At 34.2% G+C, this 21,321-nt stretch overlaps 2 protein-coding genes across 2 annotated transcripts in view; both read right to left on the minus strand.

Moving 5' to 3' along the window:
- Positions 1-512: 512 nt before the first annotated feature.
- Positions 513-13,142, minus strand: LOC144450843 (uncharacterized). Its single transcript, XM_078141583.1, has 9 exons — positions 12,985-13,142; positions 12,142-12,267; positions 5,729-5,941; positions 4,572-5,357; positions 2,797-2,953; positions 2,332-2,599; positions 1,827-2,033; positions 1,414-1,558; positions 513-724 (listed from the first exon to the last, which is right to left on the minus strand). Exons 1-9 carry the CDS (start codon positions 13,123-13,125, stop codon positions 554-556), a joined length of 2,214 nt encoding a protein of 737 aa, XP_077997709.1. The 5' UTR covers positions 13,126-13,142; the 3' UTR covers positions 513-553.
- A 1,273-nt stretch (positions 13,143-14,415) lies between these two features.
- The window catches only part of LOC144450945 (WD repeat-containing protein 87-like), a 32,162-nt gene continuing 25,256 nt past the window's right edge, over positions 14,416-21,321 (minus strand). The window contains exons 21-30 of the mRNA XM_078141705.1: positions 20,648-20,887; positions 19,655-19,741; positions 19,248-19,336; positions 18,884-18,949; positions 17,911-18,091; positions 16,600-16,643; positions 16,288-16,335; positions 15,594-15,687; positions 14,778-14,847; positions 14,416-14,425 (exon numbers count right to left, since the gene is read on the minus strand). Coding sequence (XP_077997831.1) covers positions 14,416-14,425; positions 14,778-14,847; positions 15,594-15,687; positions 16,288-16,335; positions 16,600-16,643; positions 17,911-18,091; positions 18,884-18,949; positions 19,248-19,336; positions 19,655-19,741; positions 20,648-20,887 — 929 coding nt within the window. The remainder of the gene's footprint in view (positions 14,426-14,777; positions 14,848-15,593; positions 15,688-16,287; positions 16,336-16,599; positions 16,644-17,910; positions 18,092-18,883; positions 18,950-19,247; positions 19,337-19,654; positions 19,742-20,647; positions 20,888-21,321) is intronic.

Consider the following 21,321-nt stretch of genomic DNA (forward strand, 5'->3'; position numbering starts at 1 on the left):
GATAACATGTGTAGATAATAAAGTCACTTTGATGATGACAATATAATCCATCCTCTCAGACGAGGTATACAGTTAGAAGTTTTACAAATCATATGCAATAATTTGGAGAAACTTTATGATTTAGTTAGTCACTACTTAACAGTTGATAAAATTAATATAATTCTCATTTACTAAACTGAGATGTGATTTCTGTTGGGTGACGAGTTGAAATGTATTTCTGGGTGATGTGTTGCCAATCTATTTCTAGAAAGGGATCTAATAGTTTAGAAAGGGATCTAATAGTTTTATTTTCATACACTCTAACAAAGGATGAAATATTTATGTGTATGTTTATATAGAAATGTGAGTGAGTCAGGTGCAAGTATTTTTTGATTATTTAACTTATCAAAAAAAAAACATACAAAGAAAACACATTATGAACTCTTTGGATCAGTCAGATAATCTTTATTAATACATTATTTTCTACAGTGATTGTTTGGAATATAAATTTATGAATAAATCAAATGTACAGATACCAAGAAATGTTTATATTTTGTCATTGATAGTTCTTTGCCTAGACCTTCTGTGGTAGCATCATCTGAGTTGTATGGTACTGTAACATTTCTGATGATACTTCAGGCAGCCCTTCATCTGTGTCACGTTGAGCATTATAGCACCCTCTAGTGGTAGTTTTATCTTCAGATTTCACCTTTGGTAGCTTGAGGGGAGATGTCCGTTTGTCAGCCTGTCAATCAAAGTATGTCAAGAAATGAATGACAGCACAGTAGAGCATTACTACCCTAATATGGGCATATATGCATGAGAACTGCATGGTAATCTGGCCAATCAGAGCAGGGCAGATAATTATCATCTTAGCAAATGTAATATTTGTACTACTTACTGAGTGAAGGTTGATGTCGTTGGAAATGTATCTCTTTATATTATTTCCCAAATATTTTTTTTTTGTTAAGCCAAGGAAAATGCAAGTGACCTAAGGGGCCTTGTCACTATGAGTCACTAAAGAAGTAGTGACAACCACTTGGGTCTATTTTATGAGTAGTTTCTGGTTGAATTAGGAAAAATAATGTTATTTTACCTCTTCAAGCACATTTGGAAAACTGGGGAAAATAATTTGGAACATTTTGGTTTGTGTTTCAAGCACCATACAACCAGTGACACAGACAAGGGTTGTCATGACGAAGAATGACCAGGGTATATAATATATATTTTCTGTTCAAAGGCTTATTGATAGAATACTTATTTTTCTAATTTTTACAAGAACTTATTCACTGGTGCTACCGGCAAACAAGAACTGTTTAGTGAAGCTAGATCACTTGCGCCCTCAGTGGTGAAACACATATTTTGTAAGTTGTCAAATATGGACCAATTTGTTTTCCTTACAAGTAAAAGATTCTGTAAACCTAGACCACTGACCTTGTTCTCTGATTGTTTATTGTTGATATTATTTATCGGTGGTAAACTCTGATCTGCTTCAGCTGTTGGTATCACTATGGCAACATCACTCTTCCATTGAAAGTCAGAATTTAGTGTTGACAATGCAGACAAGTTATTAGTCCTCCTGTGAGTGATACAAAGAAAGATGTCAAATTATCAGTAAAGAGGTATTGGAGGGATTTTTACACTAATTATGTAGGCAGGTAGGTAAGGTATACATGTAGAAGAAATCTTTGGTATTCAACGAACAATTCTAGATGGAAAAATAATTCAAAAGAAACGATTAGAGTCTGTCTACTCGCTGAAAAATCAAAAATAAGATCTGAACTCTGAACTCTGAACTCTGACCTTGTTTATGTGAGGTTGTTGTGATATCTTTTTCAAACACTTACCTCCTTGTTTGCCAATATTGATGTAATCTGTTCAACACCATCTCTGACGGTGGTAAATTATAAGTTCTAGTATCTCTCTTTCTCTGGGGTAATGTCTGATTTATTGCATGTTGGTGATTATATTGACTTTTGGTGACGTCATGGTAACGTGGACTGCCAGTAGTCCAGCTCATGTTCAACACTCCAAAGTTACATGTACCACTACTCCTATTGACAAAAAATATTTGAATCTTTTTATTGTTTGTATCTGGTATATGTTCATTTACACATTAACCAATAATATTGCTAGGGTTTTAGAACACCAAGTGACTATAGAGGGTGTGTGTATGTATATGAGGTTGGGGGTGGGGGTGGGGGTGGGGTGTCTAAATTTATGTGCTGCATATAGAAATTGGACATTGCATGTCAGTGAAATGACTCATTACAGATTGATGCATGGATGCATGGAATCTACTTTTAAGTAGCACTCCCTGAGGAGAGCCAAAAATCCATTATCTTTACTTACTCTCCATTGGTGTGAACACACAGTTTTGCTGGTACAGATTCTATGGTATGCCATTGCATTTCTCTTTCCATAGCCTGTTTCTTTCTATCTTTCACTGACATTTTCTTGAGTAGTCTCTGTCCAGCCACACCATCAGTAAGATCATCATCATGTAGATAGACTAAGGGTGGTAGAGTCATCTCTCGTCTTTGTTTGCAAGTTTTTCTTTCCTCATAGAATTGTTTTCGTTGCTGTGCTGTTGGTCTCTTAAACAGCTCTTTCCAATTCTCTGTAATAATTAGTTGATACAACGTCAGATTTTTGAGAATTTTTTTCAAAAACTCAATTTTGGAACAGAAATTCATTAACTATGAAAATTACAGGTCACTCATTGTTATTTAGCTGCTGTATTAAGATTTACTTATAATAAATTCATTTAATTTTGTCTTAAAATGATTGCTAATTATGTTTCCATGTAAGACTGACCTGTTCTCTTGATAGGTGGCATCTCAGTTGATGCTACAGTTGCTGTATCTATCTTAACACTAGAAATCTCTGATGGACAACCAACACCAGAATCACCTAGACTTATTTCAGTTGATGTGTACATTCTATGTAGATGTTGAAGTCGGCCATCTTTGATCTGAAATAGACATATAAAACATGATTACTTCACAATATAAGAAATTCTTTGCTACAAAATCTGTATAACATTTCCACTCTCACATTCCACTCTCACATTCCGGTCGGTATTTCTAATTATTCAAACTGCAGCAGTGAGGCTTGAACCAGCAACTCTCACATTCTGAGCCGGTATTTCTAACTATTCAAACTGCATGATAATCCATCCACATACTTAATGGACACTTTGGCTTGTATCGATAATTTATAACTGCACTCTATGTTGAGATTTTACTTTTAGAAGCAAAAATTTTCACTTTTCACATTGAATGTCATTGCTGAATACATTATCAAGGTATAAACTAGTTGTTACCATAGTGAGAGTTAAACAAATAAAATACACAGAGGTTTGACTGAAAATCTGTAAAGTATATGTACTGACAATATAACTGGTATTAGAATGCTATTGAGGGTAAGGAATTACCTGGTAAATGTTGGGGATTGAAGACAGCCTACACAATGACTGTACATACTTACCGTACGCTACCCTTGGTTTGAGCTGGTGAGATTTATAAAGTTAGATCAACAACAACACATATCGTAACTGAACAATTCATGATGTAACACAGACACCTTGTTGATGTGTCAATGCCAACAAAAGTGCTCTTTTAGATGTGTAATTGTCAATTACTTTCAAAAGCCCACCAGTAATCTGTTCTTGTTTTGAAAAGCTCTTGAGGTATCTATTCAATAACTCTGAAATGATGTCATTTCACCTTCAAAACAACCTAATTAGCATATTTAACATTCACGTCATTCAGCAGCCTCTTGTAATCACCTGCTTGTTTGTCCACTCAAAAACTGTTACAAAAATTGTTGTATTTATGAAAATTTGGATCACTATTTGCCATAATTTTGACCAAAATAACATTTTCATAGAATATCACTATATCCTGGATCAAAATTATCAGTAAAACAAATGCAAATGTGTGAAATTTTAATCACACTTTGTGTAACCTTGTTGGACAATGAAAACAAAGACAATTTACAGTACTTGTATGGTAGACAATGGTGTGCATGTAACTCTTAGTGGACTGCACTAATTGACATTCACAATTTAACTTTACTTTCCTCCACTAATTACATGTACCTAAGGGTGATAGTACAGATGTGAGTGCTGGCTGATAGCATGGCATGAATGTCATATCTTACAGACTAGTAGTACAGACGATGAGTGCTGGCTGATAGTGTGGCATGAATGTCATATCTTACAGACTAGTAGTACAGACGATGAGTGCTGGCTGATAGCATGGCATGAATGTCATATCTTACAGACTAGTAGTACAGACGATGAGTGCTGGCTGATAGTGTGGCATGAATGTCATATCTTACAGACTAGTAGTACAGACACGAGTGCTGCCTGAAGTGTGGTCTCCATTTCACTGCAAAATCAGCTGCTATTTGTAAAAGAGTTTGTAGTACGTTCCTTATGATTGTTTGCTATTAGCACTACATCATCTGGGATTATTTGTGTCAATTTCTGTATCTTAAAGACTATAACTCTACCAGATAACTGTTTTTATACCTAAATTTTCATACATCCAATATTGGCGTTTAACAAATGTGTAATACCTTCTTACCTTTCCTTTCATGAGTCTTTGTGTCAAATGACTTCTGCTATCAAGTTTTTGTGAACTTTCGTCAACTTGGCTATCAACAGTTTCATCTTCATCTTGTTTTACACTTTGTCTTGTTGATGTGACTTTTTCAGAGTGAATACCTGAATCAGTGTCTGTGAATAAACCACTGCCTTCAATATTCTGGTATTTCCACTCTTCATCGAGTACAAAAGTCAAGTTATTTCCAGTACGAGGACTCTTCACAAGTTTACCTTCTTTGGTATGAATAGGTTGATATTGACTATTGATTTCACCATCCACGCTACCATAATTATGTCTGCTTCCTTTAGTATAATATTTTGTCTCCACCTTAGAACATTTATAATAATACTTATACAAGCCACTTTTATTAGGAAGGAACAGTTTTTGTTTATCTTTTTTACGTTTCATCATCATAACTTTATATCGATCTCTGTGTTGTTTGAGTCGTTTTTCCATGGCTGCAGCAACATTGTCCTTTTCCTGGAGAAGCCTTTCCATGTAGCCATCCCTGACATCCTGGTGAACTTCCCGATGTTTGACTCTCGAGGTCTGGAAAAAATTTCTCTGAGCAGCAGCTGTCATTTGATTCCATGTATCCAATGAGATATCTTCATCTACCATCTGAGACGAAGAACTGGCTTTGAACTGAACTCTTTTGGATTGTTTCACAAATTGTTCACTTCTGCGTTGTTTAATTATATGCTCCCAGGGACTAAAGTCATCCGTGACGATACTAGTTTCAGTCAGTCCTTCTTCTATATATTCCTATGTAAAGTCAACAATTTTTATTATTATTATTACAAATAAATTTGGAAATTTGTTGAATGGTCGCCACAAAACAGTGCCCTGGTGCCCTAATGTTAAAGAAGCATGAGGAAACTGGAGTACCGGGGAAAATCTGCATTGTTCAGCAGGGTCAAACTGAGCATCACCCTTCTTACATACAGACCTGGTTAATTTTTAATCAAACCCTGCCGACACTTGGCAGGTTTCAAACCCACAATGTAGATGTAAGAGGCATAGCTAACTGCTCGGCCACTGACAACCCATGAGTACACTACAATATACTAATAATTTATCAACCAGATTATGCAAATGAAGTAATTAATATGCAATCCATATCTATGATGTCTCACCTTACTTAGGTCTTCGTCATCTGGTCTAAGTCCTGGTCTTGTGTTAGCTACCCATAATTCTAATAATGACGGCTTCCTGGAATCAGTGTCAACATTGACAAGATCATCTAAACTAAAACCACTTGGTTTTCTTCTGAAAGATTCTGTCATTTCTTCACTGTCATCTATGTACCTTGTTTGATACCTCTCAGCCAGCTCCTCGATGACTTCCCTCTGTTACAGTAAAAGACATGAAAGGTTGGTATGAGTGATAATATATCAGAACTGCATAGTGTGGCATATTACTCACGATATTTGCTCAAGTGCTTGCAGTGTTCTCTGTGCCTGTACTTTCACTCAGTACACTCGTGAAAGTGCAGCAGAAAACAAAGCAATTAGCATGAGTGCAAATACCCCTGAGTATACTCACACTGGAACTCACATCATGGGGTTCTGTTATATATTATTACATTTGCTTATCTGAAATGGCAAATTTCCATAAAAATCATACAGCACTGTATCGCGTCCTCTGTTGCATATCATTTGCATGCAGTTATGCAATAATCAGTATTGCACTGCAGTGAAAATACCACTAGTATGTGTGCACACCAGTGCAAGTATTCTCTAGTACATATGTAATAATATACTTATTTTATTTTGATACAGTTTATTGACTTTACAGCAAAAGATTTTAAAGTAAAGAAATTAATACAGCTGTAAAAGAGAGGAAACAATGGGGTTATGGTCGCCTTTATTTTGAATGACTCTTCATTTAGACAGCCATGAAAATATCACCATCAAATATTAAAGTAATCACCAGTACGTATGTCATAATACCACTAGTGTCCGCACACTAGCTCCAGTGCAGGTAATCACCAGTACGTATGTCATAACACCACTAGTGTGCGCACACTATCGCCAGTGCAGGTAATCACCAGTATGTATGTACTGTATGTATGTATGTAATGTTGTATCAGGGGATCACTAAGTATGTTAGGAGCAGCATTGACGGTAAAACTAAATACATACATTATTAAAATTAGAGAAAATATGACCTACTGTCTAGCGATTTAGAAACAAAAAAACAAACAAATGTAATAATTAATAATTAATCAACTAATAATTAATCAATTGAAATTAAATAATATTAATTAATATAAACTTTTACCATCCACCATAATGAAGGAAGTGCTTACTTTACGATGTTTAGACACACACACAGAGCCTGATATAATTACAGACAGCCTATCAAGTTGTGCTAGCAACTGGAGTCAATAACCTAAATATGGGTTATATACAGGACATCATTTATTCATTGCCTACTCTGATTACAACAAAATAACAAATCTGAGACTCAACAAACGCATAACACCTTTCACATTGCTCTATTTCTTTGCTTTAATTCACTTTCAAACTTATATGAGAATTATGTCAGAGATACCAAGGTAATGATTTTGTGAGGTGATGACACAGTTACAGTCAGTACAGTCGAATGATGGCTACTACCATCTCTATCAACAAAACATGGCAATACAAAAATGTGACCTACTTTAAGTGAAAGGTCCCCCTATGTTTACAGTCATTGAGTCTCTTTAAAATGCACAATGTACAATGTATAGTCATTAACTGCAGCTGTTCAATATATCACAGCAAATATTAACAAAGCTAGCAGTTCTCTTGACGTGCTATTTAAATTAGTCAAGCTAGGACAGGCTTTAATTAAGCAACCATTGTGTTTGGAGCAGTTTGAGAATGATCCTTTTGTAAGAGCTGTGTGAAGAAATGAAGGCTATATAGCTGGATTGCCTACATTTTCATGTGATATCCAGGAAGAGATGTCAGAGGAACCTGGATTGCCTACATTTCCATGTGATATCCAGGCAGAGATGTCAGAGGAACCTGGATTGCCTACATTTCCATATGATATCCAGGAATAGATATCAGAGGAACCTGGATTGCCTACATTTCCATGTGATATCCAGGCAGAGATGTCAGAGGAACCTGGATTGCCTACATTTCCATATGATATCCAGGCAGAGATGTCAGAGGAACCTGGATTGCCTACATTTCCATGCGATATCCAGGCAGAGATGTCAGATGGACCCTATATTATGTGTGATGGATGTCAAGTGACTATAGCCACTCACAGGTGTGTAGACTGTCCACAGTTTGGTTGTGATAAATGTATTGAAATACATAGAAATATTCCTGGTATTCAATCACATTGTATTCTCTCTATTGATGAGTATAAGGGTGCAAAAGTCAACAAACTTTGCTCTGTGCAACCCATTGTACACTGCCGCACCCATCCCAACAATGAGCTCCAATTCTACTGTGACACTTGTCAGATATCTGTCTGTGCAGTCTGTACTAAATTTGATCACTGTATACCAGAACACGTCCACAGAGACTTGGACAATGTCACAGAGGAATATCACAAAGAGTTGAACGACATGAGTGATGAATTGAAAGTGAAAGAACAGGAAATTGACAAGAATAAAACCCAAACTAAACAGAAATACTGTCGACTAAAAAATCAGTGGAGAGAAGAAGAGGCAAAAGTGAGAATCAAAGGAAATGAAATGATTGATAAAATAAGGAAGGAAGAGGCGAGATTAGTGGAGGAGTTAAACAAGGAATATGAGAGGGAAGTAATATGTACGGAAGTGAATATTGATGAGTTAGAATTAAAACATGGTGAAGTCAGGAATTCACTGATATATCTACAGATATTGAATCAGATACAGAACGTGAATGCTCTTGAACTTCTCACTACTCAGAAGGAAGCAACAACTCGGATCAATGAAGTTGTTACCATGGAAACCATGCAACCACAGCAGTATAAAATGATAGAATTTCAACCGTCTACTTCAAGTAAATGTGTAATTCTAGGAAGACTGTTAAAACCACAAGATGTCTGCCTAGCACAATGCACAGTTGAAAACATTCCTAAACAACTCCTGAAAGGTGAGTCTGTAAATCTACGGATCACAACCAGAGATTCCAAAGGAAAACAAGTCATTCCCAGACAAGAAGTCAAAGCCAAGGTCAAGAAACCTGATGGATCATGGGAAGACATTGAAGTAACAGACAACAAAGATGGTACACACAAAGTGATAGTGTATGGACAGATGGATGGTAAATACCAAGTAACCATGACAATCGGAAATGAACCAATACCACACTGTCCTGTCATCATTCCTGTCATTAAAGGGTTGGTGAAAATCATAGGTAACCATGGTAACAAAGAAGGCCAATACAGTCATCCATATGGTGTAGCTTTGAATGTAAATGGAGACATTGTTACGGCAGAGATAGGCAACAACAGATTACAAATGACAACTATAAACGGTAGATTTAAGAAAATCTTGAAGTTCACAAACTTTATGGAACCGTACAGACCATGTGACATTGCTGTATCAAAGACGAATTTATACTACAGTGTCGATGACAGCACCAAGCAAATAATTGTCAATGATGAAAATGGACACTTCATCAGATGTTTTGGACAAAATGAACTGAGAGATCCGTACGGTGTTGCAGTCAGTCCTGTAGACAATAAAGTATATGTGACAGATCCAGGTGGAGAATGCATCCAAATATATACCCAATATGGCAATCACCTTAGGTCATTTGGGTCAAAGGGTAAAGGTCAGGCCAAATTTGATTGCCCATGGTTCTTAGCAGTCGACAGTACAGGAAGAGTGTTTGTTGCAGACAGTGACAATCATCGCATACAGGTATTCAGCCAGGATGGGGAATTTTTATATTCGTTTGGTCGTCGTGGTGATAAAGATGGTCTTTTGACTACTCCAAGAGGAGTGGCTATTGAGAAAGATAGATATGTGTATGTAGGTGATGATCACCGAGTACAGAAGTTTGACATCACTGGTCAGTTTGTATGTCGAATTGATTGTGATAATGATGGGTTGAAGTATCCAACCGGAATAGCTGTTACAGATGATGAACCATGTAAAATAGTTGTAGTTGATCAGGGAAACCACTGCGTCAAAGTGTTTGTACAGTGAAAAGTGTGTGTAACTATGGCAACCACTGCATCAATGTGTTTGTACAGTAAATACTGTGTGTAACTATGACAACCACTGCATCAAAGTGTTTGTACAGTATCAAAATACTGTGTGTGACGGTAACTATGACAACCACTGCATCAAAGTATTTGTACAGTAAATAGTGTGTATCTATGACAACTGTTGCATCAAAGTGTTTGTATAGTAACACTTCAAGACAATGTTTAGATCTTATACTAACCTAAAGTGGACTGAGATCCCAAAACAATGACAGATGATGTACTTTGCAGTGTAACTATGGCAACCACTATATCAAAGTGTTTGTACAGTAACACTTCAGGACAATGTGTAGACGTTATACTTCCATTAGATATATTTGTGAAAAAACAAGCGATAAAATATCTCGTCCATGTAATGAATACAAAAAACAACATATTACGAGAAGCTTTCAGTTTCAACAAAGAAAAAAAGACAAACTGGTACAAATCCGCAACTTTGTACCTACCTAATAGTGATATAAATCAATTACAAATCAATGAAATCAGTAAAAAAATAAAAACACAGCAAATGATCAACATTGAACATCAGCAACAAGCAAGCTTCATCTCACAGTGGAAAAACAGCTTAAATAACAGAGAGGAAAATGGAAATAATAACTGCAAACTCAGAACATACAAACTCATTAAATTAGATTTTAAGCTTGAACCTTATCTAGAAAAATTAAATAACCCAGAATTGCGATCAATAATCTGTAAATTCAGACTAAGTGATCACAAACTTGAAATTGAAAAGGGTCGTCATCACAAAATACCAGCTAAAAACAGATTATGTAAAATATGCAACTCAACCCTTGTAGAGGATGAAAAACACTTTATATTACAGTGTCCCCTGTATAATTTACTCAGGCATGACCTTTTTAGTGAAGCTGCTAAACATATTAATAATTACAGAAACTTGACAGAAGAACAACAATTTAAAGAAATAATGAGCAACAAAAATCTAATTATCGCACTTGGAAAATATATCAAACTGAGTAATATAAAAAGGGAGCACCACCTACAAAATACTTATAATATATAATTTGAAATGTCTAATTACCCTTCATTATTGTTTTTTCATTAATATTATGTTTCAACTCGTTGAATAGTTTTTGTTGTTGTTTGTTTTGTTTTGTAGTCTTTATTATGATGTGTAATGTTACTTTTGAAAAGCCTATAAGTGTTATTATTATGATTCTTTTTTTTTCTAATCTTATTTTTTTTTGTACCTTTAACAAATCCCCAGGGTTTTGTTACGTGTAATCAATAAATATAAATATAAATATACTAACCTAAAGTGGACTGAGATCCTAAAACAATGACAGATGATGTACTTTGCAGTGTAACTATGGCAACCACTATATCAAAGTGTTTGTACAGTAACACTTCAGGACAATGTGTAGAGTTATACTAACCTAAAGTGGACCGAGATCCCAAAACAATGACACATGATGTACTTCACAGTGTAACTATGGCAACCACTATATCAAAGTGTTTGTACAGTAAATAGTGTGTAACTATGGCAACCACTGCATCAAAGTGTTTGTACAGTAACACTTCAAGACAATGTGTAGATGTTGAACTAACCTGACTATAAACCTCACTGATCACAGAATACTTTTGTCATTGATAACAAGAACAAGAAAATTAGTGTGTTTATACAGTTTTAATTTACATATGTACCAGTGATCACTTACACCACACCACATTGAATGTGTTCATACCAGTGGTATGCATTAACCATAAACATTATTGCATACCTGTATGCAAATGATATGCAAATGAGTGCAAGGACATTCCTTTATAGACAAAATCACATGATAGCACAATATCATTTTTCTGGAAATTTGTCAAACATACATGTATGAAATAATAATAACAGTGAGAATATCATGCAATGTGAGTGCAGGTATGGATTCTCAGATGTATTTGCACTGATACTTGAGGCATTTCTACTGTAATGTTACTCGCTATGCACAGGAAAGTACAGCTGCAAACACCACAAATACTCATGCAAGCATCCCAAGTATTCCTTACTTTAGACTCTCTCACAGTCCTCGAAGCTTTGCATAAATAGCTAAAACCTGGGTTGTTTTGTATATATCTACTGCATAATTGTACTCGTATACTAGTATCCCAGCATCCCTAGCCCTGTACTGTGCGCCCTCATCGATCACATAGAGCTAACATATTGTTGATGTGTTAGGCGAAGCTCCTCGGACTGTAAGAGAGTCTAACATCACTTGTACTCACATGTCACATGGTTCTGTCATATATTATTTTACTTGACATGAACTACTACATACAAAGATACCGTACAATGCTATCAGTAATTAAGATAGTTCAGTAAAAGTGATCATCAACTTACATCATTATTGGTGTACATATATGGTTGTAGAATTCCTAAATCTACCAACAGCTGGGCCAATCCTTCTTTGTCATGAATTCCAGTTAATTTAGTAAGTGTGGCAGTGGCTTCATCTCGGACACTGTCCTGTGTTGACAAATAAAGACTAAATATAAATCTGCAATGATTTGGACATTCTTATTTTTGACACACTCGACACCATGTTATTTCATGATATGCCAGAAAGTTTTTAGAGTTTCAATTAAACAGCACAATGTGTTTTATGTCTGATGCAAAACAATATACAGACACTGTTATGATAGCCTGCAAACTTATAAATGATACTATTTTATATGACTGTCAACACAAATTAACATAACTGTCGGATCACACAAAGAAGATTCAAACACAAAACGGTTTATTTGAGTTCATAGGGACAAAAACTAAAAGATGTTATTTACGTGTGTGCTATTTACCATATTATAATCACATTTAGAATTATGGCTGTTACTTACCATTATGGCTGTTACTTACCATTATGGCTGTTACTTACCATTATGGCTGTTACTTACCATTATGGCTGTTACTTACCATATTATAATCACATTTAAAATTATGGCTGTTACTTACCATTATGGCTGTTACTTACCATTATGGCTGTTACTTACCATTATGGCTGTTACTTACCATTATGGCTGTTACTTACCATTATGGCTGTTACTTACCATTATGGCTGTTACTTACCATTATGGCTGCTACTTACCATTATGGCTGTTACTTACCATTATGGCTGTTACCAGTACTTACCATTATGGCTGTTACTTACCATTATGGCTGTTACTTACCATTATGGCTGTTACTTACCATATCATCCATAAGTAGTGGTAATAATCCCATAATCACTTTTTTTCTGTCAAGTCCAAGTTCACCAAGTGTTTTGACTGAATTAACACGGACCATAGCGTTACTGTGTTGTAGTTGTGACGTCAATTTTTGGATCACCATCTCAAGTTCTTCCTCATTCAAACCCAACTCTCTGTTTTAAGAAATAGTATCAGTTCTTTTATGAATCAGTGTGCTATTCCAGTTTTTACCCACATGTGACTCTGGTCTATAATACAATGGTTATATGTACATTTCCATATAGTCATAATAATCTAACTTACACCAACATTGGATACAAAACACATTTTTTATGTAAACTTCCAAACATTTCTGATCAATTGTGCAGCCAAAAAAAAAAAAAAAAAAAGTGATTCTAATTCCAACTGATCTTACCAGTTTCTTTTGAAAATATTTCAAAATTTTGGGAAATGAAACTTGGAAGTCCAGTTAGGATTAGAATTCAAATCTAGGTGTAAAAAACATTTTTCTGACAGAATTATAGAAAAAGTAGGTCCAGAACAAATTAGAATAATCATATGTAATCCTTACGTCATCACTGTTAAAATAACACTTACTATACCATGCACAAGCAAAAAATATAGAATATATACTCTGGTCGTTCTATGTCACGACAACATGTGTCTATGTCACAACAACATGTGTCTACATCACTGGTTCTGTTGTGTTCAAAATATGAGTCAAAACATTCAAAATTGATATTATTTTCCCCAATCTTTCTTTGATATTAATGGTGGTGGTATTAATGTTGTTATTCTCCAATATTTTTCTTCATTCAGCCAGCAAAAAATATCATGACCTAAGGGTTGCCACTACGAGTCGCTAGACTCATAGTGACAGAGGCCCCTTAGGTCACAAGTATTTATCTTGACTGAACGAAGAAAAAATATTGGGGAATAACATCTAAATGGAAGAACCTAGGATTGAAACCATGGCCTGTATTAACAAATTAAGAGGTTAGAGCTAAGTAGCTAACTTTGTGTAGTCCAAATCGATCATTGCAGTATAAATTGAACAATGTATCAATTACCTAATGTCATTTATTAATAATTAATCACTTTTAGTTCTATCGTGCTGTAAGTTACGATTTGATCTTTTGACTTTTTCAAGGATGATCTCATAGCACAGGGAAATCAAAGTTACTAGTTTGATTACAAATATGGGAAAACTGTTAAAAAAGACAGAAAGTAAAGTCTGAATTGGTACTTAAAGTTCATGATTTGTTGTAAATTATGGTCTTCTATAGTAGAAAGACAACAGACTCCATGTCAATGAAAGTGAGAACATATCTAAGAACTTAACAAAGACTAAGGTTCATATAAATACTAAGAGTTACTTGAGGCAATGTCTTGAATCAATCTTGGCAGGAGAGTTAAATTTAAGTGTGATGGATCATTTAAGTCTAAAACACAAATAGAAATCATCAGTGAATGTCTAGATGTGTTCCCCCCCCCTCCCCCAAACTGACTATTCTGTGTTCAAATGAAGCTATTTTCTCGCATAAACTTATCTGTAAGTTCTTAAAAGAGCCTAATTGCAAAGTAACAAAGTTTGCATTTTTAAAGTTGAGTAACTTTCTCTGATAGATCTCTAAATGTCTAAAAGTACTTGACAGACAACCCTATGTTGGAAGGGAGTTTCTATATAATATACTGTAAAAGACCTAACCTGTAGCCTAAGTTGAACTGTTTTTACGACTATCATTTATAATTTTTATGCTTAAAATGGGTGACTGTACGGTAAAGAGAACTCACCTGTATATATCTAGAAGTGCTTGACAGACTCCCCGATATTGAAATGCAGTAACTTTGCCCAATAGGTCAACTGTAATGAGTTAAAGACAGGTGTCTATTACATTAAGAATAGATCACTTTGTAACTTATGGATTAATAAATAATGAGTGTTAATTCTCAAAGCCTAGCTACTTTATATCTTGACCCTGGAGTTATTGATCACATACACTTACTGTACAATACATGGAATGTTTGCAGGAAATGTGGTAGTGAAATTAACACAAACAGGAACTGATAAAACTATACAGGACATCACGATTACTTTATGTACTAAGGCTAAAAGGCAAGTTATTTACAGAATGTTGATAACAGGATTGGCCTTCACAAACTTGACGGCAGGTGCCCTGCTACTGCAGTGCCTGGGTCCAACATTGTATAAAGACATTCAAGAACATGCATGTACAGTCAAACCGTATAGCAGCCACACATGGGATGAACATGAATCATGGCCATTATAGACAGGTGGCCATTCTGTCAACGGTTGTTAATTGATTTGTAATTACTGACTTACAAATTAACATAATCCCATATATGACAAGCTAGATTAGATACATCTAGTACATGTAGATAGACTCCAGGACAAATGTCATCACTTGCCTGGAAAAGTTTAATGTAAAGGTTTTTCATCTAAATTCCACACAGATTGAATTTTGCATTTTCAATGTCTTTTATCATAAAAGCTTGTTTCAACTTTAATATGTAGTACTGTGCAAACTTAATTTCTCTCGTCTTTACTTTCGACAAATTATCATATGTATTAAAACAATTAACACTTACTGAGAACTCTCACTACATTAGCTTTGGTGACTTTTTCATTTGCTGGAAACCATGGTGATGTAGAAATTTTTATCAATAGTGGAGGGATTACTTCCTGGAATAAAGACACACAACAATATTGTTAACATTATGACCAAAAATCTACTATTCTATATAATTTGAGATGACTGAATATCTGTCTTGATTTATATTTTGAACAGAGTTTATCATTTTCATTCCTCTTATTAGCTCTGTTAAAGTTATTTGTTAAGTCCTTCACTATAATTGTAACTGTAGTGTCTGTAACTACGTTTATTATTCATACAGTAGTGAAAAGAAAGCAAAACAATACAATACAAAACAAAACAAACAAAACACAATACAATACAATTCAGTACAATACAGTACAGTATAATACAATACAATACAATACAATGCAGTACAGTACAATACAATATAGTACAGTACAATACAATACAACACAATACAATACAATACAATACAATATAATACAATACAATACAATACAATACAATTTCAAAGCACTGTTACTTGTATAATGTTATTGTTTATATTTCTAAACATCCTGGAAACTTAAACTTGATGGAGAACATGTATATCAATACATGTAAACACCCTATAAAATGTACACTTAACAAAGTATTGAATTGTCATTAAACAATACACAGCTCCAATGAATGTATTTAATTCTAACCTCTTCAACAGTTTCTTCTATCTCCTCTGTTTCCTCTTCCTCTTCTTCCTTCAATAAGAAAAAAATAAACAAATCTTTATAAAAATCTATTTTATTTAGAGTTCTTGCCAATGAAATTAAATTTCAGCAACTGTCCACTTGTACAGGAACCGATCAAAATTTGTAATTAGGATAGTGGTATTAACATCTATGTTTTTATTAAATATAGAATTCACAAGGTACTCTTTCTACTTTATATCTTTCTTTGTATGTATTCACAAACTTTCAGACAATATTGATATTGGAATTCATACCGACATAGGTTGTACTTACTTCAACTTTTCTCCATCTTGGAACAGATATACCTTCAGAAACAGCTGGATAATAAAAATGGTGTAGAGGGATTTTATCAAAGATTTCATTGCAAAGTAACAAGGCATGTACAATGTAAGGAGTCAATATTGTAATTTACATAATATTGTGTCATTTGTCCATCTGTTATAGTCTGTTAAAAACACACTAGGGCATTGTGGGTAATATGGAGTCAATATTGTAATTTACATAATATTGTGTCATTTGTCCATCTGTTATAGTCTGTTAAAAACACACTAGGGCATTGTGGGTAATATGGAGTCAATATTGTAATTTACATAATATTGTGTCATTTGTCCATCTGTTATAGTCTGTTAAAAACACACTAGGGCATTGTGGGTAATATGGAGTCAATATTGTAATTTACATAATATTGTGTCATTTGTCCATCTGTTATAGTCTGTTAAAAACACTAATGCATTGTGGGTAATATATATTCAAATGTTGAAAATTCAAACTGCCATACACATCATTGTCTGGGACGTCTAGTTTTCAACCCGTTTTTCTTTCCCCATTAAATATGTGACTAATTGTTTTTGTATAAACTTTTTCTGAATGCCTAAATTTGTAAAAAGAAAAAATGAAAAAAAACCTTTGACATAATTAGTGTTATTTGTTTTCATAAACATAACAACCACAGAAGCAAACTCTAAAACCTAAAATCGGCCATTTTGTGCCGTGGACGACTCTGTTGACTGTTAGTGTCATATTTCAAATTCATTTCACAAATACGTTGGTTACTTTCAACCTCTAGCTATCATCATTGTAGATTTGATGATAAATTTATTGTACAATGAAAACTGAGCTCAAAAATGTAAATATTACCAGCCAGTTTATAAACTTTATTGTACAATAAAAATTGAGCTCAAAAATGTAAATATTACCAACCAGTTTATAAAATGTATTGTACAATAAAAATTGAGCTCAAAAATGTAAATATTACCAACCAGTTTATAAAATGTATTGTACAATAAAAATTGAGCTCAAAAATGTAAATATTACCAGCCAGTTTATAAACTTTATTGTACAATAAAAATTGAGCTCAAAAATGTAAATATTACCAACCAGTTTATAAAAAAGTCCTTCATTTACTGGATATTCATTTGCCATATTACGAGGATTAAATGGTACAAGTCATATATTATTTTTGTCAAAGTTATAAAAAAATATCTTTAAACTTAAAGATTCACAATCAAAGTAGAGTAAATACACTTTGACACTTGACGTTCAATTACCCACAATCCCTCTATGATGTATAAAGTTCATACTTACGTTTCAAGGAAAGTTTCCTAAACATTTTTTGTTTCATTGTCATGGACATCGATTTCTTTCTGGTTGCCATGGGTAACGATGGATCAACAACAGTGTCTTCCATATCCATTTCATCCATATCGGATTCACGACATACTTCACTGGATGACAGCGATGCCCACTCAAATGGCTCATCTGAAAACTAAATTTACAAAGTTTTCACTTGACTCTGTTACCCATCTCAAATAGTTCATCTGAAAGCTAAATTTACAAAATTTTCATTTGAAAAGAACTGCTTCTAAAAGGCCCAGTTCAAATTAGGATGAAAATTCAGGTGAGAAAAACAGTTGTCTGGCAGAGTTTGTACAGTCCAGAACAAAAAGATAATACTATTCAAGAATACACTCCACTGATAAGATAACACTGATATGAGAACCTGGGATTGAATCTCAGGCCTTTAAAGGAACATATTTTACTAATTAGACAACTCTTAATATACTATTCACCATATATTGCTTTCAAGTCAGCCAAAGACAATACAATTTACACTAAGAATAAACCTTGTGAAAAAAGTTACAAAATGTACTCATTGGACTATTTCACTGTTGCCTGTCTTTTTAAATCGTTACTTTTTTAGTGAAAACAAAACATATTTATTTATTTATTTATTTATTGCATCCCTTTTGTACCAGGGGCTCACTAAGATTGTTAAGAGCAGCACTAACAGAAAATTAAAATATGGATACTACTAAAAAAGACGAGTAAAAACATACACAGGAACAAACATAACAAAATAAACCAAAGTATTGAGAAGATTGATAAAACGAAAATAAAAAAACACGCTTCAAATGTTAGTTGCCATAAAATCTAACCGTTAAACTATTCTATATTAGTTTCAACAAACTCTTTTCTGTTTTCAATTGCTTCAATAAGGTATTGTTTGATAAGTTTATCCATTTGTTTACTTGTTAATATATTTGATGTGAATTCTTACCAATGGTGATGGTGTTTTGGATGGTACTTCAATTTCTGTGGGTGTCACAGTCACAGCAGATATGACCTGAAAAAAAAAATATATAGTGGAAAATTCTGAATAAGATGGATTTTTACTTACTGGTTTTAATTTCCATGGTACTGGCAATGGTTGTATAGGTGGTCAACCTTATATTACTTACTGGTTTTAATTTCCATGGTACTGGCAATGGTTGTATAGGTGGTCAACCTTATATTACTTACTGGTTTTAATTTCCATGGTACTGGCAATGGTTGTATAGGTGGTCAACCTTATATTACTTACTGGTTTTAATTTCCATGGTACTGGCAATGGTTGTATAGTTGGTCAACCTTATATTACTTACTGGTTTTAATTTCCATGGTACTGGCAATGGTTGTATAGGTGGTGGTTTGTATCCCATTAGTGCTCGTATCACAGAGTTCGGGATGTAACCTAGGAAACACAAAATGTAATTGTCACTAAGTATCAAACTTGTAATGATGTGAAGAAAGAGAAAGTGATTAGAAAAAGTAATAGTTATCTGATCATAGAATTATACATAGCTCAGTTGAGTGTGTAATCACACTATCATGTGATTGATCATATCAGCCACCAGCCAATCACATGATTAAAGCAAACAAACATTTGATTGATCTTATGGGTTAATGGCCAATCACATGATTACAGCAAACAATCATGTGAGTAATCATATCAGCCAATAGCCAATCATGCATATGGGTTAACAGCCAATCTGAAAGATGAATTCCTTACCATCAGGAGCTATTGGCCAGGGTGTTTTCTTCTCCTTTTCTACTACTTCCTCCTCTTTGACAATGTCTTCTTTTCCTTCATCTTCCACTGAGAAAGTATAAACAAATGACGTACAAAATCTGTACTTTTAGGAAGTACAAGACAGAATCATTACATTTCATATCAAGTATTATTTTTTAACTATTATAATATATAACTTTGACGCAAAAATCATATCCTCTTGGGTGCAATTACACATTTTTGGTAAACACATTCCACAGTATTGCATTTCTTTACATAGTGTTAAACATATTTTTTGCTTGCTACACACTTTGCATAAAAAATTTACCTTCAGCTTTAGTATGTTCTCACTGTAAAGTACCACAGTGTCAAGTGAATGAATGAATGAATGAATGAATGAATGAATGAATGAATGAATGAATGAATGAAAGATATTTTTGAATCACCAGATAACAAAAATAAGATACACTTTCAAAGAAACATGATACAAATATACAAAATGAATACAAAAGAATTACCTTATACTTACTTTGCACACAACTGTCCAGTGTCAAGTTCACCTTACTTTGTACAGAACTGTCCAGTGTCAAGTTCACCTCATACTTACTTTGCACAAAACTGTCCACAGTGGTAAGTTCACCTTATACTTACTTTGCACAGAACTGTCCAGTGTCAAGTTCACCTCATACTTACTTTGTACAGAACTGTCCAGTGTCAAGTTCACCTCATACTTACTTTGCACAGAACTGTCCAGTGTCAAGTTCACCTTATACTTACTTTGTACAGAACTGTCCACAGTGTCAAGTTCACCTTATACTTACTTTGTACAGAACTGTCCAGTGTCAAGTTCACCTTATACTTACTTTGTACAGAACTGTCCAGTGTCAAGTTCACTTCATACTTACTTTGCACAGAACTGTCCACAGTGTCAAGTTCACCTCATACTTACTTTGAACAAAACTGTCCACAGTGTCAAGTTCTCTTCATACTTACTTTGTACAAAACTGTCCACAGTGTCAAGTTCACTATCTTTAATGATGAGATAGACAGAACTTGTAGATGAAACAGTAAATCTGCTATCTATGGTGTCAAGTGATGTACTAAGTCTACTAACAGTAGTTGATGGAATGGTGACTGTACTTATTATCTTGGATGGTGACTTGGTGATTCTATCCAGTGAGTATGCAGACAGTGCAGTCAATTGGTCCATTTGCTCTGTGCTTAGGGTGATTTCTGGAAAGGAATGGTGTCATGTCAAGTTTGACGTTTAAAATGGTGAAGGAATAAATTCTGTCTGTTGTTCTAAACACAAACTTGAAAATTGTGACCAACCATCATTGAGATAGAGGACAATACAACCTTCCAAGCACCTATGACCCCTTGTTCACCTGACATGTCCATCAGGTTACATGTTCTAAATATGGGTGAATAAGAGTGAAATATTCAGTCCAAAATTTCAGATAACAATTTTCAAGTTTGTGTTTGCAATAATGGTTTAATGCAATACATTGGATTACCAACACAGATAAATTTTCATTTGAGAAATGTTTCACTGAGATTTAAGGAAATCAGCTGTAAATGACTACAAGGATGGAATGAATCTTAGACTAGATTTACATCTGTGAGTCTTTTCAAGAATTTTCATTAAAATATATTTTAGTTTCAAT

The sequence above is a fragment of the Glandiceps talaboti genome, chromosome 20, assembly GCF_964340395.1.
Source record: "Glandiceps talaboti chromosome 20, keGlaTala1.1, whole genome shotgun sequence".
In the NCBI taxonomy this organism is placed as follows: Eukaryota; Metazoa; Hemichordata; class Enteropneusta; family Spengelidae; genus Glandiceps; species Glandiceps talaboti.